The sequence below is a fragment of the Selaginella moellendorffii genome, unplaced genomic scaffold (genome assembly GCF_000143415.4).
Source record: "Selaginella moellendorffii unplaced genomic scaffold, v1.0 SELMOscaffold_120, whole genome shotgun sequence".
Classification (NCBI taxonomy): Eukaryota; Viridiplantae; Streptophyta; class Lycopodiopsida; order Selaginellales; family Selaginellaceae; genus Selaginella; species Selaginella moellendorffii.
The window spans coordinates 429,424-449,660 of record NW_003314381.1 but is presented as its reverse complement, the minus strand read 5'-3'; the positions used below and the strand labels follow the sequence as shown (position 1 = coordinate 449,660).

Below are 20,237 nucleotides of genomic sequence, written 5' to 3'. Positions count from 1 at the left end.
ACTCAAGCAATAATCAACAGAACAGAATGAATGTGGTAAGACCAACAAACATTCATTCATGCCAACTAATGCACTAGCCAATCTAAATAGATTATGGTTAACAATACCAAGGAACCATAGTTGCTCAAGCAAGTGTTAGTAACATCCTATCGATATCTCAAACCCAAGAGACCAATCCAAAGCAGAACACAAAGAACATGTGGTAATGTGAAAAACCAAAAACCATCAAAGAAAACAATTAACTATCATGAAAAACCATCAATCATCTCATCAAAAAGAGAGATGTATAATCATCGTTGAAAAAAGAATTCACCATCCCGAAAAATGGCACATCATTTTACATCAACAATAATCAAGCAAAACCTTTAACAAGGATAATCAACTATTGTGAATGATAGCAATCATCACCAATGATTGCCAAATGCAAACATTAACTTTAATATTGAAATTAATGAGCCAAAATGCCTTCCCCCAACAACTTTTAACAAATGGAAGAATGAGCATGAAAACTCAAGGAACCAAATGTTTGAAGAAGTCTATAGCCAAGTCTTGCATAACAATGATCACGAGTCTCGCATGAACTAATTTCAATGTTAAAGAAGAAATCATAATACAACCCACAATATCCTCCTCAACATATCTATAATCCAAACTTCATAATGCAAAGCTAATGAAGAGCATATCTGTATCAATCCAAAAGCCAAGCACAATGGAGTTATGCTTAACAAGTGATCATCAAACCGATCCTCTATGAATCCATCTATAACAAGACGTAACTCACATCATAACAAGCATAAAAAGAATCATCAATGATAAATATATCATAACGCAAATCCAACAAAGGACTAACATCTTCAATATCAATCATTAACTCTTTCTCTTGTAAAGTTAGCATAATCCACGATTAAATCACTTTTCAAAGAAAAGCCAAAGCTCAACCCCTACTAAATAATCTCGTCTAGAACACAACTAACTCAAACTTGCCACTTAGTTCATTTGAACGTCAACATAGTTGCTAACTAGCAATGCACGAATGCAAATAACACAAAGCCATAACCAAATCATCAACACTATTTTCATCGAGACTAATGAAACACAATGTCAGGATCCCCCAATTCTTGCCACATTCTTGACTCTCGCCGGATTCCTGACCTACAGACCACATTCCTGACTCTTGAGACACTTCCCGATTCCTGAGTCTCGAGCCACATTCCTGATGATGATGTGGCGCCTCCTCGACCTCAGCTATATTTAGGCCGTCCTCGATCCAAGAGTGGTGGAGCTTCATCAACCTATAGTATATATAGGTTAGCCTTGTTCCATTTCTCCACAATCTGAATCAACGCCAGTCTAAGGCCTTTTCTTTGTTTCCACTAGCTTTTCTCTTTGTCTTTTTGCATTTTCCAATCTTGATCTTGTCAGGGGTCTTGACAGTTTGATTCAGATTGTGTTTTTTCGTTTTTTGATTTAGCTCGTTTTGATTGTTTGATTACCTTTGCCTTTTTTTCCCCCTTTTTCCTTTCTTCTTGCCAATGGAGTCTCCAAGCCATCCTGATTTCTTTGCTGAAGTCCTTGCAAAAATCCAGTCTGAGAATACCGAGCTGAAGGCGACCCTTCTTCGCATGCAGCAGGAGCTTGCTTCACTTTCGGCTCAAGGATCCAGCAAAGTTCCTGAACCGAAGGTGAGCTTCCCGGCAAAATTTTCAGGCAAGCGTTTGGAGCTTCGCGGATTCCTGAACCAGATGGAGTTGATCTTTGCACTTCAACATCAGCAGTACCCTACTCCCGAGTCTCAAATCGGCACGATTGGGACGTTGCTCGAAGGTGCAGCTTTGTCATGGTTTTCTCCTCTTCTGGAGAAGAGCATGAAAGGGGTCGTGGTTCCAGAGCTGATGGATCTTCATTGTTCAAAGAGAAGCTCGAAGCATGTTTTGGCGAGACAGATCGGGTTTGGGCTGCTACCACAAAGATGAGACGTCTCTCTCAGGGGTCTCGTCCTGCTTCGATCTATGCTGCAGAGTTCCAACTCCTTGCTTTGGACACTCAGTGGGATGAGCAGGCCCTGATTGACCAATTTCGTTTCGGCCTCAACAACGGTGTCAAGGATTTGTTGCTCACCATGGAGGATCCCAAGGACCTGTCGGATGCCATCAACAAAGCTGTTCGATGTGACAATCGTCTCTTTGAACGTCGTCAGGAAAGTCGCCGCGCCGCTGTTTTTCCGTCCCAGACTCAGGAATCCCAGCTTGAGTCTTCGGGGCATACTCCTGAACCTACTGCTCCGGTTCCAATGGATATTTCTGGTACTCCCCGACTCATTAGAGGGAAGTTGAGTCCTGCTGAGAAGCAACGTCGAATATCTCACAATCTTTGCCTCTATTGTGCTGATCCTAATCACAAAGCAGCTGTATGTCCCAAGAAGCCTCCTCGACTGCTCGAGTTCACTCTGCCTCAAAGTCCACCTCTATTGCAGTCGGGAAACGATCCTGTCCAAACAGAGTAGGAGCTGTCTGTTTGGACTCCCCGAATAAAAATCACTTTTCTTCTTTATCAAACTCCTCACCACCTTTCATCAAAGCCACCACCAATTCCCGCAACTTCCGCGTCCCATGTCTCCTTTCTTTCACCGGACAATCAGGACTCAAGGCTCTGGCATTACTGGACTCGGGTGCAACTTCCTGCTTCATGGACATGGACTTTGCTGCCCGACATCACGTTCCTCTTTCTCCTACCATACGGGATTTGAGGGTTGAAGGCATCGGCGGGCATTTTGTGTCTCCATCTTCTAGACTTAGGGAAACGTTGCCCGTTCAAGTACACATCGGGTCCACCGTCACCGATATCGCCTTCAACATCATCAACAGCAAGTCCTCCTCTGTGGTGCTCGATCTTCCTTGGTTCTAACTACATCAGCCTTAGATCTGTTGGAAGGAATTACAGCTCATCTCTCCCACAGCTTCCCCTACTGTTCATCGAGTCCGAATCAGGAAAAGTTCCCTAAACTCAAATCGGGGTTTTGTTCCTGACTCTATAAAGTTTTCACCCTCTTCTTTTTCCTCTCTTCCATCTTACACTGGACCATATCCTCGTCTCATCATTCCATTTAGTCGTACGCCTCCTCCTATCTCCACAATCACTATGAAAGAACTCCTTCATGAAGAACCTCTTTTTCTTTTTGCTTTGCATGTTTCTCCTATCAGTCTTCCTGAGAAGTATCATGATTTTGGGGATGTGTTTGATAAGAAAAAAGCTAGTGTACTGCCTGTTCATCGGCCTTATGATTGTCCCATTGATTTACAGGAAGGAGCGTCACCTCCGTGGGGGCCTATCTATGGGTTATCCCCGTCCGAGCTTAAGGCCCTCAAAGAGTACGTGGATGAGAACCTTGCCTCGGGCTACATTCAGCATTCGCAGTCCCCGGCTGGAGCGCCTGTCTTCTTTGTCAAGAAGAAGGATGGGAGCTTGCGGCTAGTCATCGACTACCGAGGTTTGAACAAGGTGACTGTTCGGAACCGTTATCCGCTGCCCCTAATCTCGGACCTGTTGGAACGCCTCGGCAGTGCCCGCTTCTTCACCAAGATCGACCTCCGTGGAGCATACAACCTGATCCAGATCCGGCCTGGTGATGAATGGAAGACTGCGTTCCGAACCCGCTATGGCCACTTCGAGTACACTGTTATGCCATTTGGCTTGACAAATGCTCCAGCAGTTTTCCAACACATGGCAAACGACGTCTTTCGGGAGTTTCTTGATCAGATGGTGATCGTCTATCTCGATGACATCCTCATCTACTCAAAAACTCAGGAGGAGCATGACGAACATGCTCACAAGGTGCTAGCGAAGCTGCGAGAACACGGCCTATACGCGAAGCTTGAGAAATGTTCCTTTGATTAGCAGTCTGTGGAGTTCCTTGGGTACATTGTCACTCCTGAGGGTATCACGATGGATCCTGCCAAAGTCAAGACTATTCTCGAATGGGAGCCTCCACAATCAATGTCGGACGTTCAGGTTTTCCTTGGCTTCGCTAACTTCTACCGCAAATTCATTGATCACTACTCTAACATTGTCCTTCCTCTCACACATCTCACTCGCAAGGATGTTCCCTTCTCTTGGTCTGCTGTTGCCTAGCAGGCCTTCGACACACTCAAGGCAGCCTTCAGTTCTGCTCTTGTCTTGATCCATGCTGATTCCTCACAACCTTTCTTCATCGAGGCTGACGCCTCCGACTTTGCCATTGGTGCTGTGCTGTCTCAACTTGGAGCAGATCACGAACTTCATCCGGTCGCTTTCCATTCTCGGAAATTCCAGCCTGCGGAGATCAATTATGAAATCCACGACAAGGAGCTCCTTGCCATCGTGGATTCTTTTGGAGAGTGGCGCCGTTTCTTGGAGGGGGCGAGCCATCAAAGAACAGTCTGGACGGATCACAAAAATCTCGAGTACTTTGCCACTTCCCAAGTTTTAAGCCGTCGTCAAGCAAGGTGGGCACAATTCCTGAGTCGGTTTGACTTTGTTATCAAGTATAGACCTAGAAAGTTTCAAGGCCTTCCTGATGCTCTTTCAAGGCGCTCCTATCTCAGTCTTAGGCCTGGTAATCCTGCCTTTGATCAACAGGATCAAGTTATCCTCGGTCTTGATCGGCTTCAAGTTATGGCAATTTCCCTGGCCCCTCAGGACTCCTCCTTGATGGATGCAATCAGAAACGATCTTCAATCCGATGATCTCGCTAGCGACATTTTCCCCCATCTTCAGGCTGGACACCCAGTGACTCCCGACTGCCGGCGATTTGACGAGTTCGAGTTCTTAGATGGCTTATTGTACCGTGGGAGCAGCTTTACGTTCTTGAAGGTGATGCTCGAAGGTTGGTCCTGATGGCGTGCCACGATAGCCCGACTGCTGGTCACTTCGGCATTGTGAAAACCTATGAGCTAGTTGCATGGGACTTTTGGTGGCCTCACATGGACGACTACATCAAAGCTTTTGTTACCTCCTATGACACTTGTGCCCGGAATAAGGTACCTCGCCACCTTCCTTCAGGTTTGCTTCGTTCCCTTCCGGTCCCTTCAGGTCCTTGGGAATCCATCTCCATGGATTTCTTGAGTGATCTTCCGAGTTCTAGAGGCTTCAACAGCATTTTAGTCGTGGTGGATCGCTTCACAAAGATGGCGCACTTCTTGCCATGTACCAAGGAGTTTTCGGGCGAGGACATGGCAAAACTGGTATTTAGGGAAATTTTCCGACTTCATGGGATTCCTACAGATGTGGTTTCGGATCGGGGGCCTCAGTTCATCTCTCATTTCTGGCAACAGTTTTTGCAGCTGCTTGGAGTGAAGGCCAACCTCTCTTCGGCATATCATCCTCAAATTGATGGGCAATCCGAGCGAACGATTCAGACGTTGGAACAATTCTTGAGGTGCTTCATCAACTATCATCAGGATAACTGGTTCGATATCCTTCCCCTTGCTGAGTTCTCCTATAACAACTCTGTTCACTCCTCTCTTCGAGTTTCCCCCTTCTTTGCAAACTCTGGCTGAAATCCCCGATTCAATCTCTCACTTCCTTCTCCATCTGAATCCTCTCGTTCAAATCCCCGCTCTGAGGCATTTATCTCCAACCTCCAGGAAATCCACAACTCCATCTCCTTCCACCTCCATCGTGCTCAGGAATTTCATAAAACATTTGCCAATATCCATCGTCAAGATTGTCCCCCTTACAATATCGGGGATAAAGTCTGGCTCCTCAGGTGAAATATCTCCACCACCAGGCCCTGTCCAAAACTCGATTTCAAACGCCTTGGTCCTTTCCCTATCACTGCCATCATTAATCCTGTCACTTATCGCCTTACACTTCCCTCCTCATATCAAATTCACCCCGTTTTTCACTCCTCTCTCCTTGAGCCTTATATTCCCAGTCCTATTGCAAATCGGGTCATTCCTCCGCCTTCACCAGTGCAGCTCGAGGATGGGTCTGAGTACAAGGTTCAGGACATCCTTGATTCCAAGATTTCACGGTCTAAACTCTACTATCTGGTGGACTGGAAGGGTTACGGACCTGAGGAACGCACTTGGGAACCTGCAGACAACCTGCTTCATTCTCCTGACCTTGTTCATGACTTCCACCGCCGCTATCCTTCTCGTCCCAGTCCTCATTCTTTTTCTCCATCTCCCATCCCTCGCCGCTTATCCCATCCTCCTCTTCGTTCTCGTTCACATCCTCGTTCCACTCGTTCTTGAGGAGGGGGTGCTATCAGGAATCCCCCAATTCTTGCCACATTCCTGACTCTCGCCGGATTCCTGACCTACAGACCACATTCCTGACTCTCGAGACACTTTCCTATTCCTGACTCTTGAGACACTTCCCGATTCCTGAGTCTTGAGCCACATTCCTGATGATGATGTGGCGCCTCCTCGACCTCAGCTATATTTAGGCCGTCCTCGATCCAAGAGTGGTGGAGCTTCATCAACCTATAGTATATATAGGTTAGCCTTGTTCCATTTCTCCACAATCTGAATCAACGCCAGTCTAAGGCTTCTTCTTTGTTTCCACTAGCTTTTCTCTTTGTCTTTTTGCATTTTCCAATCTTGATCTTGTCAGGGGTCTTGACACACAATATCAATCCTAAGGAGAGAAATTTGATTTCACTCAAATCTTAACATTAACAGTGTCAATGACAAGGCATCACTTCAATGCCATCAACACTATAACAAAGTTAGAAGAAAGCAAGAGTGAATCACCACTCAAAACTCTTTAGCAACTAAGCTAACCAAAGTCGAAGATACATTAATCAGTATCTGAGACTAATCCTCCAACAATACTCAATTTCAATTAACACATCATCAAGGAGTGATTCACCACATCCAAAACTCCATGAAATCCAACACGTAACCAAATGATATCAATAGAAGAATCGACATGCTAACATGGAAAAACCATCTAAGCCATGACACAATCCTCTGCAACACCATTCGGTAAAGCAAGTTTATTGAGTGAAGCAAGTGTTAACAGTCTTTAGCAAAGTCTACAAGCAATCATTAGTTGCAAAGCAACCAACAACCATTCTTCAACTTACCTTCACAAGACCCAACATTAAACTCGCATCATCAAATTATATACTTGTTCAATATAAACATAATACTTCAGGTACGAAATATAGGAACATGAACAAGCACAAACTAAATGGCCACTCAAATCTAACTCAACTAAAATAAGCTCACCAACACGTCTAGCCAATATCTCTGAGCATCCTTTGAAGAAGCTAGCTATGCATTATCAACACTCAGTCGAAACCAAAGGGAGACCATAAGATGAACTCATATCGGTACACAACTTCCTCACTAACAAGGCTATAGTATGGGTACTAACATCTTAACATTAAACAACTAAGTTGGACATCACTATCCTCAACCAACATGCAAAACCATCAAGACCAAGTTAAGATCAGTGAAAGCTCACTAGTCTTATAGAGTTTAATGAAATGCAAGATACAACTTGCCACTAAGCAAAATGCTATAGAAGAAAGGCACAAAGGTCACCTTTTTAAAAAAGTGCAATGGCTACTTTTCTACACCAACTCCAAACTTTATCCAACTCAATTGCTTTAGCCCTAAAAGTTAGTATCCCTTTCAGGTCGCATCATACAAACCACTTACTAAGGTCTAAGCTAACCAAGGTCAACTCCAACCCCTTCACTAGTTTGTATTGGCTTACGAAAATAGAATGGTTTTCGAACAAAGTGATCAACAGCTCAGCCATTGGATAAGTCTAAGCAAATTTGTGGAAAATTTTCCATCTTAGAGAAAGAATGACTCTCAGTCCAGGAATGCAAAATTTTAAGACTCATCCAACTTCCTCTTACAAACAACTTCACATAGGTTCACCTCAACACAAATTCTCATGATCCAACAATATGCTTAAGCTTCGAATATCTTTTGCCCATTTTTCTGAATCTAACATTGACATCCGTAAAATACAAAATGAACATCCAAGGCTTGATCATGAAGACCATATCTTCAGATATCCATATTGCAGTAATGCTCTTCTTTAACCACCTTCAAGATCCAATGTGAAGCCAAAACACTAACAAGAAAAATGACATGAAAAATCAAGGTCTAAGGAAAATTCCTCATCACTCGAAATAACAATGCCACTTGCACTAACACAAATGCCAGCGATATCAATGCCTCAACTACACATCTTCTCCATCCAAAAATTTACTCCAAGTGCTAATGGATCAACCAACAAACCATAACAAGTGAATGCTACAACTCTTTTCCAATACCTTATAGGCAAACCCTCAAGGAACAAAGTACCAACTTATGCTTAGCATAATGAACCACCATCGAGAATTCAGTCAAAGCTACTACAATGCTACTTTATGTAAGTAGACCAGTTTCAATATCAACCACTTTGGGGTTGATTATTGTTTACCCAAGCAACTTTGTAAACACATTTCTCATTATCACATGGATATGATATAAGTATCACAATGACTTGGTCATCAATTGAGTAACACTATGAGTAGCACCTATGTCACTACTACAAAAATTTATGTGAATATCAAATGCCAACTCTATTCAACAAAATACACCATAAATGCCACACTCCACCAATAAAGATTTACAACACTTAACACCACTAACTTTTGTTCACAACATGGACAAGCTTATACTACTCTCTTTCCGACCAAACTCAAAACTAATCCAACACCAAGCTATTCAAGGAGCAATAGCAAGATTCCTCGGAAAAGAATTGAGCATTGCAACCTAAGTCTTCAATAGCAAGCCTAGACAAAATGGTATAACACTTCACCACTATCCATCCCATGACTCACCACTTGCAAGATTATAATTTTTAACATGCATTAAGGTAGGGAATCTTGATTGCATATTGTGAACAACACCTCGTTTTAAATCATCTCTCCAAAAAGACAAAATGATTTACGTGTTTGATCCTTTGTCCCTGACAACTCTCTTTTCGGTCTCATTTTTTACTAAACCTCCAACTTGCATTCACACTGCCTTCAGTCTAATCCAAGAAAAGTTCATAAGAGAGCACGGCAATGACTATTTGAATCAATAGATTAATCCCTACAGTCTTGATTGATCCACTTGTAATCATACCTAGGAAGGATCCACTAGTGCCGTGCTAAATAGCTATGGACCAACTTATTTGCCACTCATAACAAACCCAGGGAAGGTTTCTTTCACTCACGGTACATGGAACAATTCATGAAACCATCGATAGGCTAATATTAATCCTGCCAATTCAAAGTGTAACCTCAAGTTGCTAATGTGCCTCACTTATGAGCCCAAGCGCAAACTCATTCAAATAGAACACCTTACATCCAACTTATGAGCCCAAGCACAAGCTCATTACTTTAGTACGAAAAGGTAACCAAAATCCATATCTAAGGAACGATTGTGAAGTCTTTGCACCCAAATGTGTACCCACTCGGATCATCGTTTTCATTTCTGTGTATGCAATGAGACTAGTTGCCCAAGTACTCGCTAAGACATATCCTCTGATACCAAATGTAGCGCACGTGGTTTTTACCTTTTATCCTATAGTGATTTACTATAGGATAACACCACGAAGCAGAACATAAACCTTCTTTATGCCACGTGACACATGCCACGTGTCTGGTGCAGAACCCGAGGTTCAGGGCCTTGGGCCACTGAACGAAAGAACGATGCCAAACTCCTAAGCATAGAGCCAAGGAGTGATGGAACCGAACCACAGAGTAACTCCCGAGCATACAGCCCAAGGAGCGAAGGGACAGGAGCTCGGAGCGACTTGGAACAATCCTAGAGCAACTAGCATCCCAATGCTAGAACCAACACACAAAATGGAGCCAAACAAAATTTGGCACTATTTCAGCATACCGGTGGCTTAATGCGAGGATATAGGTACCCCACCAACTAGCAATTTAGGTTTAGACCCAAGCCCGACGCAAAATAATGACAAGCACGCAAGCGAGAGTTAGACTATGCCTTAGGTTGGTCGGCCATGCCCGACTTACCCACTATCCCTACTATACATTTGGAACCCCCCCTGAGGAACACATGCTTTGGGCTTTCACCCCAAACCTTCCTTAATATCAGGAGTTAATCTCTGGGACAAGCTTGAAACTTACTAAATATGGAATGTTCCTAGATTGTGAATTTGGACACGGGACAAACACCATTGTGTTCAAAACAATCTCTACATTCCGTAGATATGCCAAATGAATAAATCTAAACACTTTCCATAAATAGCATTTGGGACTAAAGTGAAACTAACACAAAGGGAATGATAACGAGGGTGTTTGGTAGACACAATAAACTATCATTCAAATAATATTGAGAGACCAATCTCAATATCGCAGGGGTTCTTAATACTAACAAGTGCAAGCCAATGACTCAAGTTTCTCAAACCAGGCTGAGTACACAATTAGTGCTCCAGTCAAAGGAGAAGGAGGTTGTTACTCTACCACGTAAATGAATGAAAAGAAATAAGTAAAAAAAAAGAAGTTGAGAAAAGCTAAAAGAAAAGGGACATCTAAATAATGGATCTATTTAGCATTTTAATTAAAACTGCCTTTCATCTCCATCAGTGTGAATGCATGGAATAAGGAAAGAGAATATAAAAAATTTGCATATCAATTAGCCTAAAAACCTTAGTTTATATATTAATCTAGATTGAAACTAACCTAATGGCTACTAAAATTCCATTATGCTGCCCAAAAAAAATCCAAGACACTTAGGGTAAAAAAAAGAGGAAATTTTGTTGAAACAAAAGTTTGATTTGATATAATTATTTTTAAAACAAATATATTTTCTAAGTTGAGCTGGAGCATATCAGGTATATTCTCTCTTTAGGGCCCTAGCCGGAGAGAGGTGCGGATGGAATCGATAGCGCCAGTTGGGGATGATGGGCATGCAGCGACAGACCCTGATGGTAGGTGGATAGATCTCCCTCCCATCGCCAGGAGGAAGCGGAAAGTGTGGATACGGGAATGCTATGAGGATCTCTATGCCGACATGAGAGAGCTCGCAAGCCTGGGCAAGAGCTACATCCACATATCAGGAAACCCTGGAATTGGCAAGTCGTGCTTTCTGTGGTACGTCCTGAAACGGCTCCTCAGTGAAGAAGGGATACCGGCCGTGATAGTTCAGCTCGTCGAAAAAAAGAAGAAGAGGGTTTACATCTTCAAACCGGATGGGAGTTACGCGCCCGGTTCTAAAGAGGATTACGAAATCCCGGGGGCTTGGCTTCTCACGGATCAGGAGTTTGTTGGGAACTTCGCTAGACATACTGTGCTCTTTGCATCACCGGAGGAGAGCAATTGGGTGGACGCGCTCAAACTCATCAATGAGATAGACTTCTTTGCGCTTTACATGCCTCCTTGGTCTGTCGAGGAGTTGCAGCAGGTTTACTTCTCGGCGCCCGAGAACGCAGATAAGTCGCACGTCGACTTCTGGGCGACTTACTACATAGCCGGGCCAATCGTGAGGTACTACTTCATGCCTTTGGAACTTGTATACAACATGATAGGCATGGCTGTGAACCATGCTGTGAAAGTGGGAGAGCTCAACATTTACCGTGCATTATTTTTGCCAGAGACCTCTGTTTCCTGGCCAAGTCTGGACTTTACCTGTGTGGATCATATCTCCTTCACTTCGGAGTGGGTTGTAGATTGTTTCGCCATTGCATGCTACAAGGGACAGATCAAGGACTGGATGGAGTGCACTCGGGCACTGCCTTCACTGCAGAGTGCAGCTTGGGTCTTGTTCGAACGCTATGCTCACCACCGACTCTCGCAGGGTGGTCACTTCTGTAGCATCAATGATGATGCCATTGGCCTGCATTTGGAGAAGCGTGACGTGAAGTTCTTCTCAGGCAACAGTCTCAACCTGCAAGTACCTGGCCTCCACTATCTACAGCCTAGCAGCATGTCATTCCCTCCGATAGACTCGGTGTATCCCCCATTTGTCCTTTTCCATATCTCGACTGCACTGAAGCAGAGAGCAATGAACAAAAGCGACTACGACGCCTTGTGCTCTTTGCTGATGGCGTTCAGAAGGGAGCATCCTGACGTTCCGTCGGGCCTGCAAGGCACGAAGGAGGAAGATCAAGTGTATGCCGTTTTAGTGAAGATGGAGGGTGGCAAGTCTTTGGATTCAGAACCCTTGTGTGTGGTGGAAGATGTTCCAGATGATCAGCCGCTGCAGCAGCAGTCGAAGAAGCGAGCGAGAAGTCCAGAGTGGATCAAGAAAGAGGAGACGCCTGAGCGGAAGAAAAAGAGGACATACCTGCCTTTCCAGATGACGATTGCTCTCAAGATGCAGGATCACGTTAACGGCTCGATCAGCTGCTCGACCATCGAGGAGGTCTTCGACATTGTCCGTTCGAGGATGGACGGTACAGTTGATACTGGAGGACTCAAGTTTGGGGACATGAGCAGAAAATCGGGGGAGGCGAAGTTCCCAACAGTGTTGATGCGAGGAGGTACGTGCAAGTTCTTATATGGGTATTTTGTTTGGTCTCTTCCTGCATCTCATTACAATCCAACAGGAAAGGGAAGTGTACAATGCAAGGAGATGGAAGACGGCGTGACTGTGTTTGGCGTATCGATCGAAGCCGTTCGGACCACAGTACACACTGAATTGAAGGAGGAAACTGCTTTGAGTATCAAGTGCACGGCTGGTAAGCTAGCTGGGAAAGAGTTGACAATTTTTGTGAACGAGGTAGGCATCAGTTATCTAGTATTTGTGTCAATGTTGTATTTTTTGTTTTTTATTCCAGCGTCTTCGAACACATGTGATGTCTTCTCTGCCTGCTATCCTCAACATGGACACACAGAGGCTCGGAGTCTTGACTGTTCCTGGTGTTGTCTACCAGTTTTCATGGTCAGGTGACATAGCAGATGTTCTCATCAGATCGAAGCTGAGAACCTCGACGTTAATTAAATTCGTGTTCCCATCGGATGAGGGGTAGCGGGATAAGAAGACTAGTTATGTATAAAGCTGACAAGTGTGTTTGGAATGTACTTGACTTCGTCTAAATTCAAATGGTTCAGTACAGCTGGACATGCCACGTGGAAATCGATTTGTGGGCAAGCTGGGCCCGGGACGAGCAGATTCGTGGGAGTAGTGGCGCTCCATATCGAAGGAGCCGAAAGTGGGTGAGACGAGCCGGTCATCGCAGGGACTGTAGGGAAAGGAAGCAGCCTTTATCACGTCCTTGATCTGGAACCGCAAAATCCGAGATATTGAAGCCATTTATCATTAAGATCCCTCCGTGACCATCGACTTGCAGGCTGTGCAGTCTACCTCCACAATCATCAAGATTGTGTGCTGGACTCTGGAGGAACATGCACATTCAGCCAAGAGCGTGGATAGTCCGCATGCCTTCGTGGGAGATTGCCGATGATTTACCACAGAGGTGGCGATTGTGAGCTGGAAGAACTGGACGAGCTCGCTCCAGCTCCTCCTCCTCTGGAAGAAGCAAGCACGATGGCCAACTTGAGGTAGAGAGCTGCGGCACACTCTCTAGAGACACTCTCGCTTAAGTGTTTTCCAACTTCTCAACTTTCGTTTAGGTGCATCATTTGAGCGCTCTGAGAAATTAGAAAAGAGGCTGTAAACAAATAAAATAATCTCATCACTTTGCTATGTTTGTCATCACGAGACGTTTAGTGCAGTCAAGGGCTAAGGTCTCAGGACATGGAGTTTGTATCAAGTCATCTCCTAGTTTAGACTGCAAACCAAAACAAAAGAAAGGAAGAGAAAATAATGTACCATTGCCATATATATACAATTGTCAGAGTTGTGGCATAGCACTCTTTGTGAGGTCCAAGTGTACAATTATGATGTTATATATTAATATTTGGGATTTTAATAGCCGTCGGGTTAGTTTCAATTTTGATTAATACATAAACTAAGGTTTCTTGGCTAATTGATATACAGATTTTTTATATTCTCTTTCCTTATTCCACGCATTCGCACTGATGGAGATGAAAGGCAATTTTAATTAGAATGTTGGGTAGATCCATTGTTTAGATTTCCCTTTTCTTTTAGCTTTTCTCAACTTTTTTTCTTTTATTTATTTATTTTCATTCATCTACGTGGTAGAGTAACAACCTCCTTCTCTTTTGATTGGAGCAGTAGTTGGTGAAATTAATTGATGGTATATAGTTGCAACTAAACAATCAAACTTAATTGATGGCAATATTCACAGCACGTGGTACAGCTCCTCCTGCTGCTAGGATTTGTGCATGCACTTGCTCTAGCCATCTTTAACAATGCCCTTCGTTTGACATAACGTTATAAAACATTGCCTCTTCCACTTATCACTACACATCCTTCAACTCTACTTCCTTGATTTATATGGCCCTTGATATTGGCCCTAAACCCTAAACCCTACCAGCCAGAGTTATTCAGTGGGAATTTTGGGAATGATGTGTATTATTAGTTTGATCACTTCACGATAATTGGCACATATCATTTTTGGGATAATGCTCAATGTTTGCATAAGTTTCCCACGTATCTCCAAGAGATGGTGTTACAGTGGTATAATGGTATGAGCGTAGTTATTTGTGAGGGTTGGAATATTTTCCTGGACGTATTTAAACGTGCATTTAAATATGCTAACAATTGTGATGATGTCTTCTAAAAATTACATCATATTCGTCAAGGGCCATATGAGTCGGTAATGCAATTTGGCATTTGAGGAAGTGGAACTAAAGGATGTGTAGTGAGAAGTGGAAGAGGCAATGTTTCATAACATTATGTCAAGTGAAGGGCATTGTCAAGGATGGCTAGAGCAAGTGCATGTACAAATCCTACAAAATCTTGACAAAATGTTAGCCACAACATTTATAGCTTGATTCACTTTGACATATTTAGCTCTACACGAAGCAAGAGTCCATTTCCTATGAAAAATGGTTCTGTTCCAATGGAGGTTGATGTTACTGTTGCTTAAGTTCAAAGACAAGGGCGAGGATGTGGTTATGGTCGTGATGTCTATTGTTGGTAGTCTGATAAAGTTAATCATATTTATCGGTGTTATTGGTATTTTCTGGATTGGCGACTTATATTTCCTAAGTATCAACAATGTCTTGTTCATGTTGTTGTAGTGGAAGGTCTGAACACCGAGATGCATCCAGGAAACAAGGAACCACACAAGAAGTAGTAGACCTTGCGTAAATACCATCCGCACACCATGCTCTAGCTAGGGCCCTGAAGAGAGAATATACTTATGTGATTCTCTCTATATAGATATATATATATATACTTCAGCTCCAACTTAGAAAATATATTTTTTTTCAAAAACATTTATATCAAATAAAACTTTTATTTCAACAAAATTTCCTTTTCTTTCTTACCCTAAGCATCTTGGACTTTCTTTTAGGCACGAGTGATATTAAAATAAATAGTTTTTATTTATTCAGATTATTCTTATTTCTTGTTTTTAATTACACACAAAATTATTATGCATACAATCATGTTTTAATTGCACAGCACATCTCACATGAATAGACACTTTATGTAACATGTGCAACTATATCATCTTTTTTTTTTACTAATTTATGATCCATATTATTACCAAAGTGCAATTACACTTTTTTTATTGTACACAAAAGGTATCACTTTTGAAAGTATCACCTCGATATCTACTATTACATGATCCACTGTTCCCAAAATTTATAATGTAATGAAATTAAACCCAAAAAAAAAGAGATGCAAGAACAATATAAATAAATAGGTAGTTGATTTCTTAGAATACACCAGTCTTTTGGTGTTCCAGCTTTTGTTATAAAGCAATCAATCATATCCCACTCTTCTTTCCCTTAAAATCCACACAAAAATTTCAGGGCTTCATATGTTAAATAATAAGCTTTAATAATGTGCTAGAAAAATCAATATAGAGGAAGAAAGCATGAACATAATACATACTTGTATTATGTTATTTTTTCCACAATGTCCCTATCTCAACTATCCATCAATATACCCTTACACTATATAAGGATAATAACTCGTTTAAGATAATAACTTAAAATGAAAACATGTGTGTGAGGCACAAAATTGTCATTGATTGGAGGAAGAACTTGTGACAGTTGTCCCTTGGGATGCCTGAGCCAAGCTTTTATATCATGGTCAATTTTTAGTGATTTGGTGCATTTTTTGGCAGGGCATGAAGGGCTGAATTATCCATGGGAAACTGTGCTCATAGGATCTTCTAAAGGGAGTGTTGAGATAAATAGTCTCTAGGCATTTGTTATAAATCTACCTAACATTTCTTTTATATATAGGGGAGGTTTTTTTTCATTTTGTTCAATATAGCCATTGATCAAGGTTTAGCCCAAGCATTTTTTATATATATAGAGTGGTGTTTTTTTTCATCCTATTCAATATAGCCATTTATCAAGGTTCCTATTATTTTAGCTTTTATTTTAACATCTTTTCATTATTTTTTCAAAAAGCAAGGATATGTACCCAAGAAAAGAAACTATAGTGAATGAAGTAATATTCTTTAGTAGAGTTGCCAAATAGGAGGCAACATACTTAACTAAACTTTGTGATTTATCCTCCAAGGGAAAAGGGGCAATATAAAAATATCTCTCATACCATTAAAATATTTTTATAGTAAAATATTTTAGAGAATCTCTTTGGGGCTACAAATTGATACATTAGGCAAACTGTAAAGATACTTGGAATCAAAATTGGGGAGGAGCCTCCTAGAAATCAAGGCAAATTTCTTCAAGGTATTTTTCTTTTTTCTTTTTCTTAGTCTTTTGGATCTTAATCAAATTTGCAGGTTGAATATACCATTCCCAAGGATGATGGCACATTGCAATTGTTTGTGGGTTTTAAAGTCTAGCGTGACAACTAGAGGGCCTTATGACTATAATCCCCATATGAGTTAGAGTGGCTCACTTGAGTTTTTACGCAAAACATTGTTGATGTTTGTATATTCCAGCACCTGACATGTGCTCAGGTTTTATTCACATTTTTTTTCTTCCTTTTTTATGGATTTTCATATATTTATTTCTTCACAAACCATGGCTTGGATTCTAGATGAATACTCTAAGTTTCAAGGGTACTCTCCAACAATGGTCACTGGATAGCAACTTGTAAGCTTGTATTTTTATGATTATGTGATTTTTTCTCTTATATTGGTTTTGCTTCTCAGGACCTCAGTGGCTCTGTAGGACGTGAGGCTGGCACTGAAAGAGGAGTTGTATACGTGACTGAAGCATTACTTGCTAACCATGGCAAATCTCTCTTGAACCAAACTTCTTTTGTGATCCAGGTAGAACAATTTATAGCTTCCATTGTTTCTCTTGGGCTGTTATTTCTCTGACTGAGAGGTCTTGCAAGGATTTGGCAACATTGATCACCATACTGCCTAATTCCTCTTTAAGGCCAAAGGAAGAGTCAAGATGGTAAGTGATATAACCGAAGCAATTGATGGTTTTTGTGACCAGAGTTTTGCAAAGAAGGGCATCAGGACATCCTTGCAAGCTCAGGTGGTGTCACAGGCGTCTTTTTGTACACAAGTATTGGTTTGAGCATTTGCTATTTCTCTTTCATATAAAACAATCAAGGCTTTACGTGGGATGCGTTACTGGAACTTGCAGAATCTGTCACGGAAGATTGGGAGGCTTTCAAATACACATATAAGCAGGATTCCAAAGAGCAAAATCTGGCTCTACAAAACATACAAGATAAAAAAGAAAAGGAACCATGTCATGCCAACCAAAAAGGTCTGGATAAAGTTGAATTTGATGGCATCACGCTGAATCTCTCAACAAGGTTTACAAAAGTTTGATTTGATATAATTATTTTTAAAACAAATATATTTTCTAAGTTGAGCTGGAGTATATCAGGTATATTCTCTCTTTACGGCCCTAGCGGGAGAGCGGTGCGGATGGAATTGATAGCGCCAGTTGGGGATGATGGGCGTGCAGCGACAGACCCTGATGGTAGGTGGATAGATCTCCCTCCCATCGCCAGGAGGAGGCGGAAAGTGTGGATACGGGAATGCTATGAGGATCTCTATGCCGACATGAGAGAGCTCGCAAGCCTGGGCAAGAGCTACATCCACATATCAGGAAACCCTGGAATCGGCAAGTCGTGCTTTCTGTGGTACGTCCTGAAACGGCTCCTCAGTGAAGAAGGGATACCGGCCGTGATAGTTCAGCTCGTCGAAAAAAAGAAGAAGAGGGTTTACATCTTCAAACCGGATGGGAGTTACGCGCCCAGTTCTAAAGAGGATTACGAAATCCCGGGGGCTTGGCTTCTCACGGATCAGGAGTTTGTTGGGAACTTCGCTAGACATACTGTGCTCTTTGCATCACCGGAGGAGAGGAATTGGGTGGACGCGCTCAAACTCATCAATGCGAGAGGCTTCTTTGCGCTCTACATGCCTCCTTGGTCTGTCGAGGAGTTGCAGCAGGTTTACTTCTCGGCGCCCGAGAACGCAGATAAGTCGCACATCGACTTCTGGGCGACGTACTACATAGCCGGGCCAATCGTGAGGTACTACTTCATGCCTTTGGAACTTGTATACAACATGATAGGCATGGCTGTGAACCATGCTGTGAAAGTGGGAGAGCTCAACATTTACCGTGCATTATTTTTGCCAGAGACCTCTGTTTCCTGGCCAAGTCTGGACTTTACCTGTGTGGATCATATCTCCTTCACTTCGGAGTGGGTCGTAGATTGTTTCGCCATTGCATGCTACAAGGGACAGATCGAGGACTGGATGGAGTGCACTCGGGCACTGCCTTCACTGCAGAGTGCAGCTTGGGTCTTGTTCGAACGCTATGCTCACCACCGACTCTCGCAGGGTGGTCACTTCTGTAGCATTGATGATGATGCCATTGGCCTGCATTTGGAGAAGCGTGACGTGAAGTTCTTCTCAGGCAACAGTCTCAACCTGCAAGTATCTGGCCTCCACTATCTACAGCCTAGCAGCATGTCGTTCCCTCCGATAGACTCGCTGTACCCCCCACTCGTCCTTTTCCATATCTCGACTGCACTGAAGCAGAGAGCAATGAACAAAAGCGACTACGACGCCTTGTGCTCTTCGCTGATGGCGTTCAGAAGGGAGCATCCTGACGTCCCGTCGGGCCTGCAAGGTGTGAAGGAGGAAGACCAAGTGTACGCCGTTTTAGTGAAGATGGAGGGTGGCAAGTCTTTGGATTCAGAACCCTTGTGTGTGGTGGAAGACGTTCCAGATGATCAGCCGCTGCAGCAGCAGTCGAAGAAGCGAGCGAGAAGTCCAGAGTGGATCAAGAAAGAGGAGACGCCTGAGCGGAAGAAAAAGAGGACGTACCTGCCTTTCCAGATGACGATTGCTCTCAAGATGCAGGATCACGTTAACGGCTCGATCAGCTGCTCGACCATCGAGGAGATCTTTGACATTGTCCGTTCGAGGATGGATGGTACATTTGATACTGGAGGACTCAAGTTTGGGGACATGAGCAGAAAATCGGGGGAGGCGAAGTTCCCAACAGTGTTGATGCGAGGAGGTACGTGCAAGTTCTTATATGGGTATTTTGTTTGGTCTCTTCCTGCATCTCATTACAATCCAACAGGAAAGGGAAGCGTACAATGCAAGGAGATGGAAGACGGCGTGACTGTGTTTGGCGTATCGATCGAAGCCGTTCGGACCACAGTACACACTGAATTGAAGGAGGAAACTGCTTTGAGTATCAAGTGCACGGCTGGTAAGCTAGCTGGGAAAGAGTTGACAATTTTTGTGAACGAGGTAGGCATCAGTTATCTAGTATTTGTGTCAATGTTGTATTTTTTGTTTTTTATTCCAGCGTCTTCGAACACATGTGATGTCTTCTCTGCCTGCTATCCTCAACATGGACACACAGAGGCTCGGAGTCTTGACTGTTCCTGGTATTGTCTTCCAGTTTTCATGGTCGGGTGACACAGCAGATGTTCTCATCAGATCGAAACTGAGAACCTCGACGTTAATTAAATTCGTGTTCCCAATAGGGAGAAGTTAATTATTTGGTGAAAAATCAGTGAATGTTTGCTTAAAAAATGCCATGAAGGTTTTCTTTGACAAGTTTTCCTTTATTTTTAATAAAACAAATTATTAAATCTGTATCAACATACTGCAAATGTAGGAAGGAAATCAATGGCTATGTTGCTTATCAAAATCCTTGTTATAGGAAACGCATGCATTGATCATTCATCAAGTAGAATATTTTGAGCTTCTCTTGCAATCCAGACATC

The 20,237-nt window shown here is 42.7% G+C and overlaps 1 protein-coding gene across 1 annotated transcript; it reads left to right on the top strand.

Moving 5' to 3' along the window:
- Window positions 1-13,048: 13,048 nt before the first annotated feature.
- Window positions 13,049-20,045, top strand: LOC9639656. Its single transcript, XM_024665273.1, has 7 exons — window positions 13,049-13,162; window positions 13,297-13,392; window positions 17,173-17,292; window positions 17,468-17,531; window positions 17,870-19,516; window positions 19,583-19,755; window positions 19,814-20,045. The coding sequence occupies exons 1-7, from the start codon at window positions 13,049-13,051 to the stop codon at window positions 20,003-20,005; spliced, it is 2,406 nt and encodes an 801-aa protein (XP_024521041.1). The 3' UTR covers window positions 20,006-20,045.
- Window positions 20,046-20,237: the final 192 nt, after the last annotated feature.